This window comes from Marmota marmota, unplaced genomic scaffold (assembly GCF_001458135.2).
Source record: "Marmota marmota marmota unplaced genomic scaffold, marMar, whole genome shotgun sequence".
Taxonomy (NCBI): Eukaryota; Metazoa; Chordata; class Mammalia; order Rodentia; family Sciuridae; genus Marmota; species Marmota marmota.
Genome location: NW_026000141.1, coordinates 2,163,196 through 2,185,486, shown reverse-complemented (window position 1 = coordinate 2,185,486; position 22,291 = coordinate 2,163,196). Strand labels below are relative to the sequence as shown.

General features: G+C 47.2%; 1 protein-coding gene and 1 pseudogene across 1 annotated transcript; both read left to right on the top strand.

Moving 5' to 3' along the window:
• Positions 1-223: 223 nt before the first annotated feature.
• Positions 224-1,813, top strand: Ran (RAN, member RAS oncogene family). Its single transcript, XM_015505633.2, has 3 exons — positions 224-988; positions 1,150-1,320; positions 1,414-1,813. The coding sequence occupies exons 1-3, from the start codon at positions 818-820 to the stop codon at positions 1,456-1,458; spliced, it is 387 nt and encodes a 128-aa protein (XP_015361119.1). The 5' UTR covers positions 224-817; the 3' UTR covers positions 1,459-1,813.
• An 11,356-nt stretch (positions 1,814-13,169) lies between these two features.
• Positions 13,170-13,667, top strand: LOC107159081 (annotated as a pseudogene).
• The last annotated feature ends 8,624 nt before the right edge of the window (positions 13,668-22,291 follow it).

Sequence of the window (22,291 nt, the reverse complement as noted above, 5' to 3'; positions counted from 1 at the left end):
GCTCGCGACGGGGCGGGCGGCAGCAGCCCTGCGCCCGTGGCGCTGCCCGGGTGCCGTGGGACCTTCCCCGTAGCCCCGGTGCGGAGGAGCCGGGGTCTGTCTGTCTGCACCAAGTTTTGCATGTGGCTCCCTAGTGCTCGATTTTGAAACTGGAGAGGCTGTTATAAGATTTATTGTGGCATCAGCTAAAAAGTATCCTTTGGAATTTCCCTGCCTTGATGAAAATGTGGTGGGGTCCTTCCATGTCTTCCCTTCCTTGTGCACGAGCAGATAGACACAGAACGTCCCCCTCAGGGCCGAGGAACTGCTTCAGCGTAGACATCCTGCAGTTCCTTGTCTAGGAAGCCTTGCGGCCTCCCCGCGAGTCAGCGGACGGCCTGACCTGGGGTGTTTGAAACAAAAGCGTGATGTTCTCTAGAACATCAAGCCCCTCAAGGACCTTTTGAGAGTGTATTTCTAGGTCCTATTCTCAGAATAAGGGGGGCAGATCTCTGGGTGCTGATCGAGCACTAATTGCTTTTGATACGTTTTGGGGATGAGGCATATCATCCCCAAAGTGTTTAGGGGGAAATATAAGAATGGTTTGAATAAGCTGGTCTTTCATGTTTTCTTATAAAGAAGTAGTTTAATCAATATTGTGTCTTAAAATTTACATTTTTAGCATTGGAAGAAGGGATTTTTAAATCGAGTATATAGGGATAACCCAGAGCTGATGAAAATTAATTGAACTTTAGTCTTGTGGTTCTTCCATGCTTGTGTGGTAAACTAGGATTGTGTTGATTGCCATAAATGTTTTTCAGCCCAGTGTGCCATTATAATGTTTGATGTGACATCAAGAGTTACTTACAAGAACGTGCCTAACTGGCATAGAGATCTGGTACGAGTGTGTGAAAACATCCCCATCGTATTGTGTGGCAACAAAGTGGACATTAAGGACAGGAAAGTGAAGGCAAAGTCTATTGTCTTCCACCGAAAGAAGAATCTTCAGGTATGTTAGCGCCAACTTACGGACTTACAAGTTAGATAAGATTGGAGGAGTTGACGGCTGTATTACTATGGGTGAAAGAATGTTAGCTTGGATGTTCTCAGGATGAATGAGCATTGTTTCAGTGGTGAGTTTCTTAAAAGTTTCTCCTTTGTTTTAAATAGTACTATGACATCTCAGCCAAAAGTAACTACAACTTTGAAAAGCCTTTCCTCTGGCTCGCTAGAAAGCTCATTGGAGACCCTAACTTGGAGTTTGTTGCCATGCCTGCTCTTGCCCCACCAGAGGTTGTCATGGACCCTGCTTTGGCGGCGCAGTATGAGCACGATTTAGAGGTATCTCGTTCTTATTGTGGCTAATGCTTAGATTTGTTTTGGATCCTGACAGTTTTAATCTGGAATGTTTTGATTTCTCCATTTCTTTTCTAGGTTGCTCAGACAACTGCTCTACCAGATGAGGATGATGACCTGTGAGAAGATGAAGCTGGAGCCCGGCGTCAGAAGTCTAGTTTTATAGGCAACTGTCCTGTGACGTCAGCGGTGCCGCGTGTGTGCCACTTTACTAAAATCTAGCTAAGCAGACATGTGCTTCATTTGTGGAATGCTGAAGGAGATGAATGGGCTTCGGAGCGAATGTGGCAGTTAAAAAAATACCTTCATTTTTTGGACCTGCATATTTAGCTGTTTGGAACGCAGTTGTTTCCTTCTTGAGTTTCGAATATGACTGCTACAGTCACATCACAATATTCAGTGGTGAATCTTGTTTGTTACTGTCATTCCCATTCCTTTTCGTTTAGAATCAGAATAAAGTTGTATTTCAAATATCTAAGCAAGTGAACTCCTCCCTTGTTTATAAGCACTCAGAACTAATAGAGTAGGGCAGCTTGTGCCATCTTCGTTCTTAAACTGTCATTGCTGTGTGACTTAACTTGAAATCTTTGTGTCTGCCTTTATGCCTGTTTGAGTCATATCACACAAACTGGATGTGACTGGTCAGGAATTGAGGTGTAAATAGTGATGGTGCAGTTGGGCTAGCACAATGTCTGCCCCATCTTCATCCTGGCTAGACAAGGTCACTTGGGGAAAAACTTCAGACCTCAGGAGACCTGTCAGCATAAAGAGACATTTTAAAAGGTGGTGGTTGCTTTTACTTGATGACAAAGGTGACTGACCCCCTTTTAAGATGAGCATTCAGAAGTTGGGCCACTTGAAGTTCTGTTAGAAATGAGTGTGAATTTCACTTTGCCTTTTTTCTTGGTGTTAATGTCCAAAATCAGTACTCCAGGAAGATGTTTCGTGTTTACTTGCTGCTTTCCAAGTACTCCCAAAGTTTTAGAGATAGTTTAAAGGGAAGGACACTAGAGCTTTTGGTGTCCATCACCTCAAAGAATACTTGCAGGTAGTGTAAATAAAACAGTAGCCAAGAACACTACCAGAATGCACAGTAGGATGTGAAGCCTTATCAGATTGAGCCTTTATCTTGCATGGTTCCCATGTGTAAAGATGAATTGGGGAAGAGAGAAATTAGATCTGTCTTGTCTGAGGAGTTGGTCCATCAAAACTGCTATGCCATTTAGGAATTTCATTAAGAGCTGCTTATTCTAGTCCAGTTGCAAAGTTCTTAAATGTCTGATTATATTTAGACAATATCCTACCTTGGAAGAAGGTAGACATGATCACTTTTTAGTGAAAATAAGATTTAATGTAGTTACTATATAAGCTTTCATGAACAGATTGGTTTAAAAATCCAATTTGCTGTGTATGCTGTGTTCAGAACCAGGTGTCAGCATCCTGTGAAATAAAGTTTTCCTATAATTGGAATGACACGTTTGTAACATAAAATGCAAGTATCTATGACATTTTGTCTCATGTAACAGTTAAAATTTGGACACTGCTTACCTGTTCAGTGTGTGGTGGGAAAGTACTTATAAGTCATTTATTGGAAGAAAATTGTTGCAAAATATATTACTTTGCCTGAATTTTCTGTCATTTCTAGTATTTGCTGTAGGAATAGTGAGCATAGATCTTGGTTCTGTGAAAAGTCAGGTCGGCCGCACAGCAGATTGTCTACTGTATGTGGAGTACAATTCTGTTCTGTGGAAACAAACAGAAAGGGTTCTCCCATGCTGTAAGAAGTCAGCACCCAAGGAGAAAGTGTTGGAGGCTTTATACTGCACAGTTAATACTAGTAATTGTTTTATTTGAACAAAGTAACTTAAAAAGTATCATGTCTAAACGGGGAAAAATATGGAGCGTTTTTCACTATTAAAATGTGTTTTGAAAAAGGTAATTTCAAACCCGAGTGAACTTTGGGTTTTCTAAATCATAAAATGTCCTGAAAAGAGCAAAGATTTCCCAAAATAAACCACTTGCAAAGAAGATTGGTTTCCTGGCTGCTGACATGCCACTAAGGAACAATTTCTGGGTTGTTTTTGGTAAAATCAGGTCAGGACTGTGGGCAAGTGGAGGGTTGAGCTTAGGTGAGTTGCCAGTGTACGCTTGGAGCAAGCTGTCCTTGTGCCTCTCGCCTTGGGGCTGTGGTCATCCTGCCCATTGCCATAACTTGAGGCCAATTTTAGATTCACAGTTGTCAGTCATTGGTGGTGAGAACAACCTTCAACCTTAAGGTTGAAGCCTCACCACTTAAACCTCCCCAGTAAGCCAGGCACAGTGGTGTATGCCTCCAACTCCTGCAGGCTGAGGCAGGAGGATCATGACTTCAAGACTCGATCCACAAAAAAGGCCTTGGGGACGTTAGTGAGTTAGTGAATCTTGGCTACATGACATGGCCTGAAGTCTTGCAAGTGGGGCTCTGGCTCCTGGCATCCAAAGATGGTGGCTGCTTGTGTGCTGCTTTTCAAAACACTGGGCTCTTGAAGCACAGCCTGCACATCCAGCACTCCCTCCCTGAAGGCTTTGCATAGAGTGGTGTGTCTATGTCTGTGGTTATGTCCCTCCTAGCTCCAGCCAGCATAGTGAACGTGCAGTTGTGATTATCTGACTTGCTAGTCCCCACGAGAACCAGGGTCTTGTCTCTGTGCTTACATCCCCGGTGTTTATTGATGCCCTATGGGAACCTTGGGAAGATGAGACCTGGGGATAGAGATGGGCCGAGTGGAGAGAGGCAGACAGATCTTCTATCATATCACTGAAGTCGGGGTGGTACTTCATTCCAGGGTTTGTAGCTCACATCTGGTTTGTTTGATCCAGCTTGTTTCCTCTAGTGGAGTAGGGAAAGGGTGGGACGTCCAGGATTGGGACAGTGCTCTGCCAGAGTCCATCTGTGGTGCCTCGTGTTTGGCCATAGGACCTAGGGCAGGAATCTTGGGTTAACCAGGCTCGATTCCCTACCTTGAAGTGGGACATGCCATGTAAGTGGTGCTTTTGGAATATTGAGTAAGTCATTCCTTCCCACATCCAGAGCAGTGCTGGGGCATCAGGAGGAGCAGGTCCTTGCTCAGGAATCCTGCAGATCACCTGGGGTGCATCCCAACAGAGAGGCAGACTGATGCCTTGGAAATATCCCTGGAATCTGGTCTCAGAGGCCTGGGAAGGAGGGCCACAGGCTGCCGTGCTGCTTTCTGAGGTCAGTTTACAGGTTTGATACCCAGAACACAGCTGGAAGCCACTGAAGGACCTTTTAAAGGGTTTGGCTGCAGGAGTGGGTGCCTAGGGACCCGTGACGGCAGCCTTGCTCCACTGGAGTAGGACAATATTCCAGAAAGACCATCAAACACCTCAGTGAGATGCCCTGAAACCCACATGCATGCCCTTCACCACTTAGTTCATAGGAGGGTGCTGCTGACCCGAGATGGGTGGAAGGGCTGCCTCTTAACGTCATTCATTCAGAGACTCCGCCATCCGCCAGCCTGGCAAGATGGCCGTGTGCAGGCAAGATGGGATTCCAGCCCTCAGGACAAAAGCCTGGTGGGTGCACTGGGGCCAGGGCATGGGCACCATTAGCTTTTTGCCTTTTCTCCAGCCCTGATGTGTCTGAACATTTTTTCCCCAAAAGTGAAAACAGCCATACACTTTATGTATTAGAAGTTTAGAGTCAAAGCTTGCGGTCACACTTTGCACAAGGTGGAGGAGCTGGTGAAATCTTGCCATGCGTCCTTCCAGATTCTCACAAGATGGACCACAGAGCTAATCTGCTTCGTTTTCACTCTTTACTAAGTGCCACCAGAGGGTTTCACACTATTTTTAATAATTAGTGATCCACAATGTGAATGGCCCCAAATCAGCCGGTTCTGAGATTCTGGCCAGGGGTGTGTCTGTGGGCAGCCTTCAGAGTGGCTTGACTCTCACAGGGAACCTAGTCTCCCAGTGCTTTCGACTTCCATGTTCTCCCAGTACTCAGCCCATCAAGGTAATTTCAACTTCTGAAGCTGTGCCCGACTTCAGCAGATGGATGGGAATTTTATGAATCGTGTGTGTGTTCGCCACATGGCCTCAGCTCTGTGCCCGCTGTTGGACATGGTGTGGGATGCAGAGATGCCGTTACCTGCTGAGCCACACACCAGGCGGCCTGTTGGTGTTTTCAGACACAACACACAGCCAGGTGTGTTCACTCCCCACTTGGAGAATTCATATTGTTTTGCTCAAATTGGAGCTTGGGAAGTATTGACTGGTGGACTTATAGTGACAGAATCTAAGGGAAAAATAGGGTTAACCAAAGAAAACTCTGACAAGAAGGAAAGTGAAAGTAGAAATTAAAAGAAAGCACGTGATGCGCTGACCATAATGTGCTGACCAGTGGAGCTGGCTGGCCCTGGCGGCACTTCGCCACTTAGGCCGTCTTACCTTCCAGGCCGTGGTTGCCAGCCAGGAGGACTAGGGTCTGAGACATCCTGTCAACTTCTAGGATGGTCCCCGCCTCCTGTTGCTGGTTATATCCCACCAGGGCAGACTGAGGAAGGATGCTAAGTGGGACACACAGGAATTCTTGTCACCTGAATTTTTCCTAATCTGAGTCCCTGTAGTTCCAGGATTAAGTAAACTTTGTCTTAACACAAAACTATTAGTACATTCATCACTTAATATTTAGTCCCGGGCTGGGGTGGTGGCTCAGCGGTAGAGAGCTTGCCTCGCATGTGCGAGGCCCTGAGTTCAGTCCTCAGCACCACATAAAAACAAATGAATAAAATAAAGATATTGTGTCCAACTAAAAAAATAAATATTTTAAAAAAATATTTAGTCCCAATTCACTCTCTCTAAACACAGGGGGGCTATTTCCAGACTCTGTCCCTGATGCCCCTGGTTTCAGCTACTAAAGTAGCTGCCCACTCCCCCTCCCAGCACCATGCGTGTTGTCTGCTTATAACTGACTTCACTCAGAGCCCAAGGTTGGGCCACCAAAGGCAAAGTCTTCTCAAACCCTCTCACCAGGACAGGACTGGGGTGACCTCAGACCAGCAAGATTCATCTCATGACTGGGCATGTTGTGCCTTATAACAAATTCAGGGGCTCTTGGCATGGAAACGGGACAGGTGGGAAATGGTTTTGGGGGTGGTCATTGAACTGTCACATACCGCATTAAAAATATTCATGGATTTTCCAAACGTTGTTAGAACCAATAAATTTACATTTTTTTTTTACATAATTGCAAGGAACATTTTTGTATATATGGTTTGAATACCTAGTTTTCATTTTGGTTTTGGTGCTGGGGATTGAACCAGGGCCTTGCCTGCTAAGCATGTGCTCTAGTGCTGAGCTACACCTCAACCCTGGTTTGAATAGTCTTTCTCTTACAAATAGCAGTGAGATTATTTGGTTAGAATTTATAAAAATCGTTGCTTTTATTATTTTTTTAAACATTTAAGTTTTAGGTGGAAACAATATTTTACAAAATCATTGTTTTTTAAAGGCTGGTCCAAGCCAGGTGCAGTGCATATGCCTATATTCCTAGCTCCTGAGAAGCTGAGATAGGAAGAACATAAGTTCCAGACCAGCCTGGGCAACTTAGAGAGACCCTGTCTCAAAATTAGAAATAAAAAGGCTGAGGATGTGGCTCTGGCAGAGCAGAGCGTCCCTGATTCAATCCCCAGTGCCACAAGATAAATAAGCAAATAAATAAGGCATTATCCAGTGATTCTTTTGAGACCTTGATTGGATTCTTTATAATCACTTTGTTTTAATCCGATGACGTTTAATAGTGTATCAGGTGCCCAGGGAGCCCCCGCTCTTCAGGAAAACCAGGTGTGACTGGCCTGTTGGGCTGCTGCCTGCCTTCCTCGCGTGCTGCCCCAGGTCCCACCACCCTGCTTCTCTATTCTTGTCCCCAGCTTTCCACTCCTTTAGATTTCTTCTACATAGTCCCGAAAGAGTGGATCTCCCTCCAGCCATTGTTTACCTGATCTTTACTGTAACCTTGTGCCTTGTGACACCTTTGTGCATTTGTTTGGGACAATAAGATGCACAGACATAGCCTGGCGTGGTGGCACATGCCTGTAATCTGAGGAGGCTGAGGCAGGAGGATCATGAGTTCAAAGCCAGCCTCAGCAAAAGTAAGCCACTTAGCAACTCAGTGAGATCCTGTCTCTAAATAAAATACAAAATAGGGCCGGGGATGTGGCTCAGTGGTTGAGTGCCCCTGAGTTCAATCCCTGGTACCCCCCACAAAAAAATATGCACAGACACATTTGTCTATTTTTCATGTGAGTTTCCCAGGGCTGCCGTGGCAAATTGCTACCTGCGGGGTCTTCAAACAGCACACTTCCCCTCTCGCATTCTGGAGGCCACCATTGTGAGACGGAGGGATGGGCAGGGTGGTGCTCTCTCTGAGGCCTGGGGACCATGTGACCCATGCCTTCTCTGGGCTTCTGGGGGCTTGAGCAAGCCTTGGGGACACCTCTCCCACTCTGCCTCCATTATCACCTGGCCTCTTCCCTGCTCTTCTAACGGGGACACCAGGAAGGCTGACCACTGCTTCTCAGTACAATCTCATCATCACTGACAAACCCACAGGGACCTTATTTCTAAGTAGGGCCACTTCCTGAGGTGGAACAGGCTAACCCTTGAGCATGGCTCTTGGGGACATGGTTTGGCCCACAGCAGTTTCCTGGCAGAGACTGCATGGCCTCCAGATTGCTGGCCTCCAAAAGCACATTACTGCCAACTTCTCAGGCAGTGTCAGGTTCCCTCTGGGACACATATACACTAGGGAGTTGAAGAGCTGGATGAAGGACACATGAATGTTCAACTGCAAGAGACGCCATCAGAATCTCCCCAGAGACACGCTTCCATCAGCACACACATGGGTCCGGGACCTGCACCCTCTCTCTCACCCCCATGGTGCAGACAACCTTATGGGGTGAGTTATTTCAATGTATTTCCCGTCCTGCAGAGCCCCTGGGAGTCCTGACAGGCCTGGCTAAGGGTGTGTCCAGCCATGCACAAGCCACCCTCAGGGGCTCTGGGGCTGGGGACAGGGCCCAGCCCAATATGGAAGTGCCAGCCCAGTCCCCAATCAGGAAAGGGAGGTTTGAGCTGCTGGAACATGAAGCGGCTCCTGTCTGCTGCGGTCTCTCTCCAGGCATATTTTGGTTTTGTTTTTAATTTTCTTTTTTGCCATTTAATATTGTTGTAAGGAATACAAATCAAACCTTAACGCTGTGAGCATGCATTTATCGTGCTCTTTTATATTGGAGTGAAACATGAGTGCATTTAACTTGCAGGGCAAACCACCAAAGTGACCAGCTCACATTTCCTTGTTCAGCTGGACGTGGCTGGAGGTAGCCTAGAGGGACCCTGGCCCAATGGGAGCTCTCAGGTACAGGGTGCTGGTGGGGTGAGCACGGCCTCCCTGGGAGGAGGCTGCACAGGCTCAGTGGCCAGGAGCCTCCTGCCTCCTCTGCTTGAACTCCTGGAGGCCCTCCTTGGCCCACTTCCTGGGTACACAGGGAGCCGGTGCACATCTATCAGGGCTGCTAGGGGCAGGTGGGTGGTAAACCCCAGGGCGGGTCCTCTCACCCCCATGGTGCAGACAACCTTATGGAGTGAGTTATTTCAATGTAGCATTGCTTTGCTTTGCATTGGTCCCCAATTTGGATCATCTCATATATTTATCAACTCTGCATGTCCTCTTCAATGTCTGCTCAAGGTCTATTAGATGGTCTTTTTTTTTAAAGAACCATTTATTTATTTATTTATTTATTTATTTTGGTTGGTTTAAACTATAGATGAAGCATTCTTTATATACTTTGGACATTATTCTTTTGGCATGCATGTATTTTAATATTTTTGGGAAAATACTTTTCCTCATTTGTAATTTGTCCTTTCACTTTAAGGCTTTTTATGATTAGCAAAAGGTCTTAGTTTTAATATGGTCACATTGATTAAAAACTCTTTTAGGAATCAAGCAGGTACTTCTCAAAAGAAGAGATACAAATGGCCAACAAATACATGAAAAAATGTTCAACATCATTAATAATCAGTGAAATGCAAATCAAAAGTACACTGAGATTTCATCTCACTTCAGTCAGAATGGCAGCCATTGATAATGAATACTGGATAGGATGTGGCTAAAAAGGAACACTGCTAAACTGTTGGTGGAACTGTAAACTAGTACAATCACTATAGAAATTTGCATGGGGGCTGGGGATGTGGCTCAAGCGGTAGCGCGCTCGCCTGGCATGCGTGCGGCCCGGGTTCGATCCTCAGCACCACATACAAAGATGTTGTGTCAGCCGAAAACTAAAAAATAAACATCAAAATAAATAGACTCACTGTAGTGAGCCAAGTCTTTAAAAAAAAAAAAAAGAAATTTGCATGGGGCCTCCTCAAAAGACTAGGCATGGACCCCCTCACTACATGACCCAGCTATCCCATTCCTTAGTATTTATCCTAAAGAATTAAAGTCATCTTATTACGGAGATATGTGCATACCCATGTTTATAGCAGCACAGTTCAAAATAGCCAAACTCTGGAACCATCCTGGGTGTACTTCAACAGGTGAATGGATATAGAAAATGTGTATATATACACAGTTGTGGGGAGCCACTCCAAATGCATACATCTTTAAGTCCTGATACACCACAGGGATCTGAAAGGTCACTGTAGTCTGCACAGTAGTGCCATGGTTCCTGACTCAATCTTTTCCCTCACTAGGATAATAAGGTGTGGCCCTGGGAGTGGCCCTAGGTGTAGGCGGCACCCAGAGGGGTTGAGCTACACTCACCAGTTCCCTTGTAATCCTACCCCTGGCCTCATTTGAATGGCTTCTCCCCAATAAAAGGGTTCAGCACGTGCTCCTCTCTCTCTTTCCATGGACCCCTAAGGTCAGAGGAGCCTATACAGGACCCAAAGAAAAAGGTATTTCTCTGTCTCTGTGTGGTTATTTTGTGCAGCCCAGTTCCCCCCTGGAGTGACTCTAAGTGTTTAGTCCCAGAGCTCCACACACAATGGTGTGTGTGTATGTGTGTGTGTGTGTGTGTGTTGCTGGGGATTGACACAATGGGATTTTATTCAGCCATAAAGAAAAATGAAATTACAGAAGGAAAATGGATGGAACTTGAGAGCATTATATTGAGAAAGTCAAACTCGAAATGTCAAGGGTCTTAAGTTTCTTCATACGCAGAAGCTAGAGAAGAAAAGGCAGAGAAAGATGGGGAGGATCTCCTAAAAATCCAAGGGGGACAGGAGAGGAAGGCACAGGAGTGGAAGGCTCGGAAGGCGGAATGCGGGAGTGCTGGGAGTGATACTGTCAGATCATATTGTTATATTGTGTATCCTGTGCATGCACAAATATGTAACAACAAATCCCATCAACACATGCAACCATAATACATCAATAAAAAATGTGGGGGAGAGGGCTGGGGATGTGGCTCAAATGGTAGCACGCTGGCCTGGCATGCCTGTGGCCCCAAGTTCGATCCTCAGCACCACATACAAACAAAGATGTTGTGTCTGCCGAAAACTAAAAATAAATATTAAAAAATTCTCTCTCTTTAAAAAAAAATGTGGGGGAGAAAAGAAACAAAAACCTCCTTCAGTTCGTGCTTTTATTAAGAAATCCTTTCCCATTGCACAGATGAAAACTTGGAAATTGATGTATTTTCCAGGATTGATTTTGAGGAGTGCGATCATCAGGCCAAAGCATGCACAGATAATGGGGTTTTTAATCCAAGTCACTTTCCAGTCCACTTTGGATGAGCACCATGAAGGCAGGGGCTTGGTCTTCCAACTTTCCCATCTCAAGCTCTTGCACAGTGGCGGGTGTTTTTTTTAACCTATAAATACCCCCGCGGGACCATACAGTAGGAAGTCCTCCAGTACATAACTACAGTGCTTGGCCACCCAACAACCCCGATGACCTCAGTGCCCCCTAATGACCATGCGCAACTCCAGTTTTCCTCAAGGCTTTCTTGTTCGTTGAGGTTCCAACAAGGGTCCCATGTTGCCTTTGTCTTATGCTAACTCTTGGATGGTAGGTGTTCCTCTCCGGTTTTGTTTCCTTGCTCTTTGTTTGCTGAGAAACGGGACCATTGGTCCTGCAGACTTCCCTGCAGTCTGGATTGGATATTTGTATTTTTTTTCTTTTCTTTTTTAATATTCTTATTAGTTGTTGATGGACCTTTATTTATTTACGATTATGTGGTGCTGAGAATTGAACCCAGTGCCTCACACATGCTAGGCAAGCGCTCTACCACTGAGCCCCAGCCCCAGCCCCTGGATATTTGTATTTTTCCCCATGGGGCTGCAGGTGTCTCACCCAGGAGCTCCCAGGACCCAGCGAGACGCAGCAGCTTGGTGTATATAAACCCCCGCATAGCCCCACCCAATTCGGCCCCGCCCTGACCAGCCCAGCCACGCCCACTTGACCCAACACTGGCCACGCCCCCTTGGCTCTGCCCTTGTGGCCCCGCCCGTGGCCTCGCCTGCCTATAACTCTCTAGACCACATTAGTCATGGGCAGTGGAATCTCTAGCTGCACTTTTCCTTGGTGGTGAGGTTGGCCGGTGGCCCCGGATTAGTGTCCAGCATGATTCATCCACTGCAAAGCTCGAGACCCACACAGCAGGAACCGCTGTTAGGCTCAGACCTACTTGGCTACGCGGGTGTCCGTGCCCAGCCCAGTCCAGGTGTGCACAGCTTCAGCGTGGGTGGGGAGATGTGCTGAGACCCCCGGGCCTGGCAGTCCAACCCGTGCCCAGCTCTCTTGCTTTCCCTCCTCGTTCCTGGGCTGGACTCTCCATCCTTTCACAGTGAGGATGCCAGGTCCCCCAAAGAGCAGTTAACTTTATTTGCTCAATTTTTTGACATACAGAAAATCATTTCAGAATTCCTGTGACAGAAATACTAAATTCAAGACTTCTTTCTTATCTCGAAAATATGCCCCACTGAGTGTGGATAGTCTCAGTTCTGTGATCAAAAGTTAATTGGATTATTTTCTTCTGTGTGGTCGTGTTATCAATTTGATATACATTTAGGTTTATCATTGGCATATGTATTCAAAATTAGGGCCCCTCCTTTAAATTGAATTCTGTTATCACTTTATTCAGATAAATGGACCAGGTTTCCAAGAGAAGGAAAAGACAATCTCCAGACTGGGTAAGCAACTGTGATCCAATATACAAAGAACGTCTGACCGTCAACAGTTAGATAATGAACAGACCAGTTCATAAACCCGACAAGAGAGCTGAGCAGACCTCTCACTGAAGAAGGCACACAGCTGGCAAATGAGCATACTATATGTGCAAGTGCAGGGTGGGCTGGGGGAGTATGTAAAAACTAGTCGCCTCCCCTCATCTGCCAGCATACAGAACTCAGTGTGGTGTGGAGTGCTGATGAGGGTGTGGAGCAGCCGGAGCAGGGTCCTCACTGGCAGGAGAGCACCACAGCACAGCTACTTTGGACAACACTGGGCAGTTTCTCATAAAAACCAAGTCTTGCCACAACTTAGCAATCACTTGACTTCGTATTTACCCAAGTGGGTCAAAAGCTTATGTCCTCACAGACACCTGCACAGGAATGTTTATAGAAACTTTTTTCATGACTTCCCCAACTTGGAAGCTACCACTGTGTGTGTTAGTAGGTGGGTGGATGAACTGTGGTACGTCCAGAAAATGGAATATTATTCAGCACTCAAAAAACTGAGTTGTGGGAGTTGGCCTTTTCCTCCTGCTCCTCTCTCCTCCAGAACACCAATCTGGCTGCACCGCGCTAGCTCTGAGCTCAGGATCCTGCTTAGCTAGCACCACTGCCTCCGTCCAGTCACCCATGATGAGATGTTCTCCGACATTTACAAGATACAGGAGATCAAAGATGCGCTCTGCCCCGAGATGGAGGGCAAGATGGTCAGTAGGGTAGAGGGTAACATTGATGACTTGCTCATTGGTGGAACTGCCCCCTCTGAAGGACCCAAGGTCGAAGATACCGGAAGCACAGTAATCACTGTGTTGATGATTTGCAGGAAACCAGCTTCACCAAAGAAGCCTACAGGAAGTACATCAAAAATTACATGAAGTCAACCAAAGGCAAACTTGAAGAACAGGGACGAGAGAGGATAAAACAGGGGCTGCAGAACAAATCAAGCACATCCTTGACAATTTCAGAAGCTACCAGTTCTTTATTGGTGAAAACATGAGTCCAGATGGCAGGGTTGCTCCCCAGGACTACCGTGAGGATGTGTGACCCCATGTGTGGTTGTCTTTAAGGATGTTTTAGAAATGGGAAAATGTTAACACATTTGGCAGTTACTTTGGATCTATCATCTGTCGCCATAACTGGCTGCTGCTTGTCATCCATGCAACACCAGGACTTAAGGCATATGGGACTGCAGTCGTCTTGAGCACATCTTGACCATGATATATGTGGAGTGGAGGCATTGTTTTTTAAGAAAACGTGTCATGTGGGTTGTCTAAAGATAAAGTGCATTTAAACTCACCTGAGAGAGGTTCTCTTAGTTTAATACATGTCTACACTAAGTCCAACCTGCAGTGTTCCTGGAGAAGCTGGAGCCCCTTGGAAAGTTGACTGCCTTCAGATAACTCCTGCAGCGAGAACCACTTCTGCAACTGGAATATGAAAAACAAGGATCAATGTTCGAATTCTGACTTGTAATAAAGGGAAAGACCGTGCTCACAGCAGTGCCAGCACTTGCAGTGTGGGACCTTACAATGGAAATAGTTGACCCGGAAGAGATCACCAAAAGAATAAAGAGACACTAGCTCAGTTGGAAAAAGAGAAGACTGAGCTGTGGAGCCACCCAGGTGCACGATGCCGGAGGACCAGCCTCCGAACAGACTCTGAGTCCAGGCCACGGCCTCTGGGAAGAGCAGAAAGTGGGGACAAGGGGAAGATGAGTGGAGGGGAGGCCAGGGGTGGGAAGGTGGAGCCCAGGGGACTCTGGGTAGGAAACCATTACTCGTGACACTGTGGTGGCAGATCACGTCATTTACATTCACCAAAACCCACAGAAGGAACCACCCCAACATGAGCCCTCACATCCACCGAGGGGCAGGACCCCAAGGCTAGCCCTTGCGTCCACTGTGGGCTCTGGGCAGTGTGTCAGTGCAGGCTTGTTGCTCGACACTTGTGCCCCCTGGCTGGGTGGATATCGAGGCTGGGTTGGGTTGGCCAGGAGCACACGGGGCCTGGATATGTACTTGGCACAGTTTTTCTGTGAACCTAAAAATTTTGTTGCTCTAAAAAAAAAAAAGTTTTTCCCCCACTACTGGGGATTCAACCTAGGGGCACTGAACCACTGAGCCATCTCTGACCCTTCTTTAAAACACTTTATTTAGAAACAGGGTTGTGCTAAGTTTCTTAGGGCCTCACTAAGTTGCTGAGGTTGGCTTTATCACAATCCTCCTATCTCAGCCTCCTGAGCTGCTGGGATCCCATAGTTGTTTTTGTTTTTATTGTTTTTAAATAATAGTAACAAATAAGATTTAAATATAGATAATCCTGTTATAGAGTATCTGTCAATGGATAACCATTGAGATTCTTTTATTAAAACAATTGGTACATAAATTGACTCACAAAACTTGTCTCCCAAAGTATGATAAAGCCATCTTTGAAACAAATAATGGAGTCCCTGGTGTCCACAGGAAGCCTCTTGTAGAGACCAACCTTCCAGGGCGTCAGCCAGTGTGTACACAGCTGAGAACCAGGCAGTCTGTGTTTTTAAACACCACCAAATCTTGAAATATCTGCCACTCAGTTGGGCACATTGAAAGGCCTGTATTAAACTCCTCATGCTGTAAAGAAACTGGGTGGCCCTTGTTTTGTTTGCTGATCTATTTATAGCAGAGGGGAACAGGGGAAGGGGGCACTGCTGCCTAGTGAGGCAGCCCACCATGAGAGGGGTGTACCCAGTTTCAGGGGGAGCTGTGCTAGGTCTTCTCTCTCAAGAAGAGGTGGCCTGCAGTGCATGTTCTGGTGTTTGTCCTGAACAGGTCAGAACTGGTCACAGTATTCTTCACACCCTCCTCTGACACAGGCTGACCTGCGAACTGAGCTCATCAAATATATTTTTGTTATCATTGGTGTTTTTTTCTTCCGGGGATTAAAGTGGGGGGCAGTCCTCTACCACTGAGCTACATCCCTAGTCCTTTTTATAGTTCTATTTTGGAAGCAGGGCATTACTAAGTTGCCCAGCCTGGCCTCGAACTTGCAATCCTCCTGCCCCAGCCTCCCAAGTCTCTGGATTACAGACGTGGCCACCATACCCAGCCTATTTTTAAAACTTCACCATTGTAAGTGTGCAGTCAGTAATCACCCTACCCCTTCCCTATCCCTGACACCTCTGCTCCGGCTCTGCATGTGCTGTCTTCTTCTGGACACTCCTAACAGGGATGCGTGTAGCACCTGGCTCATCAGGCTTCTCGTGCTGGGCTGCCTGGCTGAGTTGCTCTCCTGCTGAGCCTTGGTGCCCGTTGTCCTGGCTGAGCACAGCTCTGTCTTGTGAGGACCAAGGTGCCTGTTCAGTCTCCCTCCATGGATGGACGTGGAGCTTGTGTCTGCCCTATGGCTGTTGTAAATGGTGCTGGGTGAGCCTCCAGTGCAAGCCAGCTCTTGCAGATGGTGCCTGGGCGGACCTGCTGGTCTTAGGGAATTGTAGGCCTCGGTTCCTTGTTTTTGGAGTGAGCTCGCTGTGCCCCATGAACAGCCGGGATGCCCTCTCCTCCACTGGCTGTGGGATCACTTTCCTTTGCCCCCAAGGTGGTAACCTGAGGGAGAGAGCAGTGCAGCTCCATTCAGTGTGTCCTCCTGCACTCCTCCTCCAGGCCCTGCCTTTGGTGGCAGCTGTGTGACAAAGCTCAGTCACCAGCGCGGACTCTCTATCTGCACAGTCCAGCCATGCTGACATCGCCAGGGTGCTGGGCCTTAAGACTCCCTCGCAGCCATCCTCCGTTCTTCGAGGGAGTGTGAACTTGGTGCGGGCACCACCTGAGCGTGGCTGTTCTGTCCTCTGTGTGGCCCTCAGCAGCACCAGGTCACCCTGAGCGTGGCTGTCCTGTCCTCTGTGTGGCCTGCAGCAGCACCAGGCCACCCTGAGCGTGGCTGTCCTGTCCTCTGTGTGACCCGCAGTGACACCAGGTCATGTGGAGTTAATCCATCCAGGTATCCGTGTGCCCTTTTAATACTTAGTTTCAAATCTTTTTTTTTTTTTTTCATTTCAGGAAAAACTTCCCAAAATACACTTTTTAATTTTATTTTGTTACTGCCTTGGTCTTCTTCAATGAGTCAATCTATTTAAGTATATATAAATTCTTATCTTCTATACTCGTTCCTTATTTTGGATTCATTTTATCTCATCATTTATTTTATTTTTAAAAATACCTTTATTTTGTTTACTTAGTTTTTTTATGTGGTGCTGGGGATCGACCCAGTGCCTCACACATGCCAGGCAAGTGCTCCACCACTGAGCCCCAGCCCCAGCCCTCATCATTTATTTTAAAATTCAGTTTTATGTGGGCTGGGGTTGTGGCTCAGCAGTAGAGTGCTCGCCTAGCATGTGCAAGGCTCTGAGTTCGATCCTCAACACCACATAAAAATAAATAAATAAAATAAAGGTATTGTGTCCAACTACAACTAAAAAAAATTAAAAAAAAAAATAAAATAAAATTCAGTTTTATTGAAGTATAAAAGAAGTACATTAAATATAGGTATTTACAGTGTAAACTTATATTTAATTTCAATTGTAATTTTATTTTACTTTTTTGAGACGAGGTCCGTTGTCCAATTTGACCTTGAACTTGCAACCCTCCTGCCTCAGTCTCCTAAAAAGTTGGGGTTTCAGGTGTATACCATTGTACCTGGCTCTGAATTTTCTTGAAATTGCTCTTGGTGCATTATAATTATACATATCAGAAGGATTCATTGTTAAGTGTTTGCACAAAACAGAATTTGGTCAATGTCGTTCCCCAGCAACCTCCCTTCCCTTCTCCATCCCCGGGGGCCTCTTTCCCAACTCTACTGGTCTCCCTTCTAGTTTCGATTTCATTATCATTATTATGTCCACACTGGGGATTGAACCCAGGGGTTCCTGTGTTCCTGGATAGTGCTCTGAGATTGAGTTATGACCCAAGACCTTTTTCTATTTCCTATTTTGAGGCCGGGTCTCACTACGTTGCTGAGGCTGGCCTTGAACTTTCCATCCTCTTCCCTCAGCTTCTGGAGCTGCTGGGATACCAGGCATGTGCCACCACACCTGGGTCTAAAGTTTGACATAAGTGTCGCTTCACACCCATGAAACTTGCGTGGCGATCAAGGCAAGAGCGATTTCTGTGGCCTCAGACACGTCTAGTGCCCTTGAGACCCCAGCCTCTGCCTCGCCCCCAGGTCCTGGCATCCCACCCGCCCTCTGCTCTCTGCTGGTGGGAAGGCTGCTGAGGTCGGCAAAGGGAGTGCTGTTGGCCTGGCTTCCTGCACTCAGCCTGCTTAGCAGGACGGACCACGATTCGACCACGAGACTGTGTGTGTCCATTGCTGGCTCTCCTCCGTGGCCATCAGGACACAGATGTCCCCCGTCCACCATCACCAGCAGGCAGGCTGTTGGGTTGGGGCTGGGGACTGGTGCTGCCAGGAGCCTGTGCGCGCCAGCCTCTGTGGGCATGTCTAGGGCAAAGAGGGAGGTCTGGAGTGGGAGGGTCTGATGGTTGTACATGTTTAACGTTTTAAGAAAACATACCATTTTTAAAAGGATTTTCTGTGACCTCCAGCACCTCGTGGTGGTCTTGTGCTCCTGGATGAGGATGGGAACCTTTTCTGTGTGTTATTGGCTATGTAAACATTTCTTTGTCCAGTGTCGGTTAGTGTCTTTTGAAAATTGACCATCTGCCAGCCGGGCGCGGTGGCACATGGAAGGTCCTTGCTTAGCATCTGATAGGCCATCTTAAGTGACAGCCACCATTTTTTTAAAAATATTTATTTCTTCGGTGTAGATGGACTCAACACAATGCCTTTATTTTTATGTGGTGCTGAGGATCGAACCTGGGTCCCACTGGTGCTAGGCAATCACTCTACCGCTGAGCCACAATCCCAGCCCAGACAGCCACCATTTTAAGAAAAATTTTGCTTTCCTACCTAAGGACGATTCTGAGAAAGGCTCACAACTCCCTCACACCAACCCCACCCTTAACCACCCGTGTTAGGACCCTTCGGCTCTAATCCCTGAGCCTGTCCCATCAAAGTCCAGACCCCCAAGCCTGTTTTGCCTCTCTCTGTCTACGGAGAGGTGGCCTTTATTTGTCAGCTCTGACAAATAAACTCTCGTGGGTACCTCTGCCTGGTCTCAGTCTTTCTTTTCAAGCTCGACAGTCTCCTGGTTCCTCACTTTCCTTTCAGCACACGCTTGTGATCCCAGTGGCTCCACAGGCTGAGGCAGGAGGATCTCGAGTTCAAAGCCAGCCTCAGCAACAGCGAGGCACTAAGTAACTCAGTGAGACCCTGTCTTTAAACAAAATGCAAATAAAAAGAAGGACTGGGGATGTGGCTCTGTGTTGAATGCTTCTGAGTTCAATCCCCAGTATCCTCCACCACTCCCCCAAATTGGACCATCTGCATTCTTTTTATTGCAAGGAGCGGCTCTGGGTACACGTGGTGATTTCCCGTAGGAGGGCTGGCCTTTGCATTTTTAAGTCAGTTCTTTCAAAGAGAAAGCTGTTTCAACTTTAAAGAAGCCCAGGTGACGTTTGCTCCTGTGGTTCCTGGCATGTCATTAAAGTTTTCTCCTCTTCTGGAGGACTTGCAGCTTTGGGTTCTACATAGACCTCAATGATTTATTTTGGATGACATCTTCTTAGGGAATGAGGTACGGGAGCAGGTTGTTTTTTTCCATGTAGATAACCAGTAGACCCAGCTTGTTGAAAAGAATTTCCTTTTTGAGTGGAACTACCATGACATCTTGCAAAAATCATTGACAAAATGGGTCCCTTCCTGGACTTGTGCACTCCATCCCTTGACCTCTGTGACTGTCTTTCTGACAGTCAAGCTGCTTTGATTTATTCAGTTTTAAGCCTTGAAGCAGGTAGGTCAATCATGACATCTTTGTCTTTTATTGGTTTGCGGATTTGGGACCCTGTGACCTCCTTCAGCCTCACTCCACAGACGGCCCCACTGCAGCCTGGGCTTGGGTGCCAGAGGCCCATAACATTGTCCTTGAGAGCCTCTTACTTTCAGAGCCTGCAGGTGCAGGTGCCAGCACTTCCCAGCCTCCTTGTCCCCATGGGGCAGCTCCTCGCTCTGCAGAACCCCACCCACTTTCAGGTTGGCTGAGAAAGGATGACTCTGAATCCAGTCAAGCCCCTGAACTTGGCTACCACGTCAAAGAAATACAGAGTCAGAGGACTCGGTGAAGTCATGCTGCTCAGACGAAAGCAGAGACGTCCAGAGGTAGGAAACCGCAGAACAGTGACTTCCGTGCAGAGGTCCCAGCCTCACAAGACCTGGCGGCCACCTGAATTGAGGGCAATCTGTGAATCTTGTTTGGATCCCCATTTTAAAAAGCATAGGGAAATATCTGCTAATAATAATGATGATGATGATGATGATGAAGTAAAGGGGACACTGACCATGTTCGACAGCTCTGAGGGGTCGCTATGAGTTTCTGGTATGGGTTTTCTGGAAGCTATCCTTAGCTGGCGTGACGTTCTGTGGTAGGCTCATGGATGGGAGCTCTGTGCCCGTCCTTCATGGCATCTCTAGTCATCCTGGTGACCAAGACTAGTGCTTTAGGGTGGCATGGAGGTGCAGCCCTGTCCCACAGCCCTGGTGTGTGTCAGCTGTGACTTTAGCAAGAGCTGAGTGAAGGTCTTCCCTGTGGCTGGTGAATCTTCTCTCCTCCAGCCGTTTGCTGCCCTGAAGTGCAGCTCATGTGGGTCTGGCAGGACCCATTCTTGGCCTTCCTCCTCATGGACCCCCTGAATAGTGATGGGTGCCCTGGTAATGGTCAGCGGCTGGCCAGCAGTTTCACTGTGGACAACTACGTATGGGGTGGGCTTCAGTCATACTGCAGGCATCATTTTCTTTACTGATGGCCAATTTCACTATCTCTGGCCCATGGGGACTCGTTGAGTTGGTCCCTGTGTCATTTTGATAGGATCATTTACTCATTGGAACAATTTTTTCTTTCAAGTGTGACAAAAAATCCTGGGATCATCCCTAGCTCCCCGGCTAGCGTGAAGTTTCTCCTGCCAACCCGACTGTCACTGCTGAGAAATGCTGTCTAGAGGCCAGAGTCTGGGAGCTGGGGCTGCAGCTGCCACATTTGTCACTGCCACTAACCAGCCAGTTGACAAACATAGAAAATCGTTATTTTTTCTCCTTTTCTTGTGGTGCTGGGGATTCGAACCCAGGGCCTTGTACATGCGAGGCGAGCACTCTACCAACTGAGCTATGTCCCCAGCCCAGAAATCACAATTTTTTCTGAAAAGGGGAAAAAAATAAATCCTCAGTTCAAGCCACTCTTTTCAATTCCAAATTAAGAATACATGGTTTTTACGTTCTTTGATATTTATCTGTATCCTTTTCCTTATGCTGAAATCTGTTTATAGCAATGTTAGTATGATGACTTAATTACTTCATCCTGCTACACATCATCGTCTTAGAATAACAATACCAATATCACCACCGAGACAGCAACAAGGAGGGGCGTTTATGATTCCTCTCTGTGCTTTGTTTGTATGCTGTCAAAATAATGGAGTTTTAAAATCCCTCGAGATGAGTCTATGTAGTTATAGCACCAACTAGATATGTAATTAGGGTCATTTATCACGGTTGTTTTTCAAGCGTTGCTTTCTCCTTTACTTTTTATATAGAGAAGGGACACATTTCTAGCTCCACGCCCCACGCAGGAGAGCAGGTGACCTTGGAGAGCCCACCTGTTCCTGCGCCTCCTCTGTCCTGGCTTCCCCCTCCCCACAGGTTACTAACTTGCTTAGGTTTTGGTTTACCCTTCCACTGTCTCCTTTTCAAGGTCAAAATGGAGATTTCTAATGTATTTTGAAATGTCATGTGCCTTGGTGTGTGTGTGTATGTGTGTGTGTGTGGTGTGTGTGTGCGTGCACGACCTGTATTTGCACAGCCCCTCTGTGACACAGAGGCATGGTCCCATGCAGACCCTCCTGAGCTCCTCCTTGGTCTCTGGGTCCTGGACCTGCCAGCTCCCAGGTTTCACAGGTGCCCCTCCTGGGCCGTCTGGGCAAAGGAACTCCTCTCTTACTAGTCTCTGGGGAGGAAGGTTCTGTGCAGGGCTCATTTCCTCAGTAGTAGAAGAATGGAAGTGGGGTGGGGGGGCTCACATCCCATGGGAGGAGAGGCGTCTCTGGGGAAGGCCGAGCAGCCCCCAGAGGGCAGGGGAGTCGCGTCAGGACTGGAGGACTCTGGGCACAAGTGAGGGAAAAGCACTTCAGAGGGTGCTGGACAAAGGCTCAGATGGAGGATCCCCTAGGAAGCAGATGCAGGATCAGGAGAGTGGGACACCCCAGCTTGGGGTCCGTTGTGTTAGAGGGGCTGCAGGCAGGGGCCGTGCTGGAGGCGAGGCAGGGGGAGCCCTACAACCCCACCCCTCTCTCCCTGGGCTGCGTAGCTCCCCCACTGGGCCTCTCCCTCAAGCTGCACAGCCCTGCTTTCTGCTCCCCAGGGCTCCAGGCATTTCCTCTGGGGCTGGGGTCTCTCGCTGGACCCTGAATCCCTGTCTCAAAAGTGTACCAGCATAGTCAGCTTTGTTAAGTGTCGCCAAGTTCCTGGCTTAATTTTTTCCTGTGTGGGGATTCTGGGGATTAAACCCAGGAGTGTTCTATCACTCAGCTATATCCCCAGCCCCTTTAAATCTTTTTTTTTTTTTTTTTTTTTTTTTTTT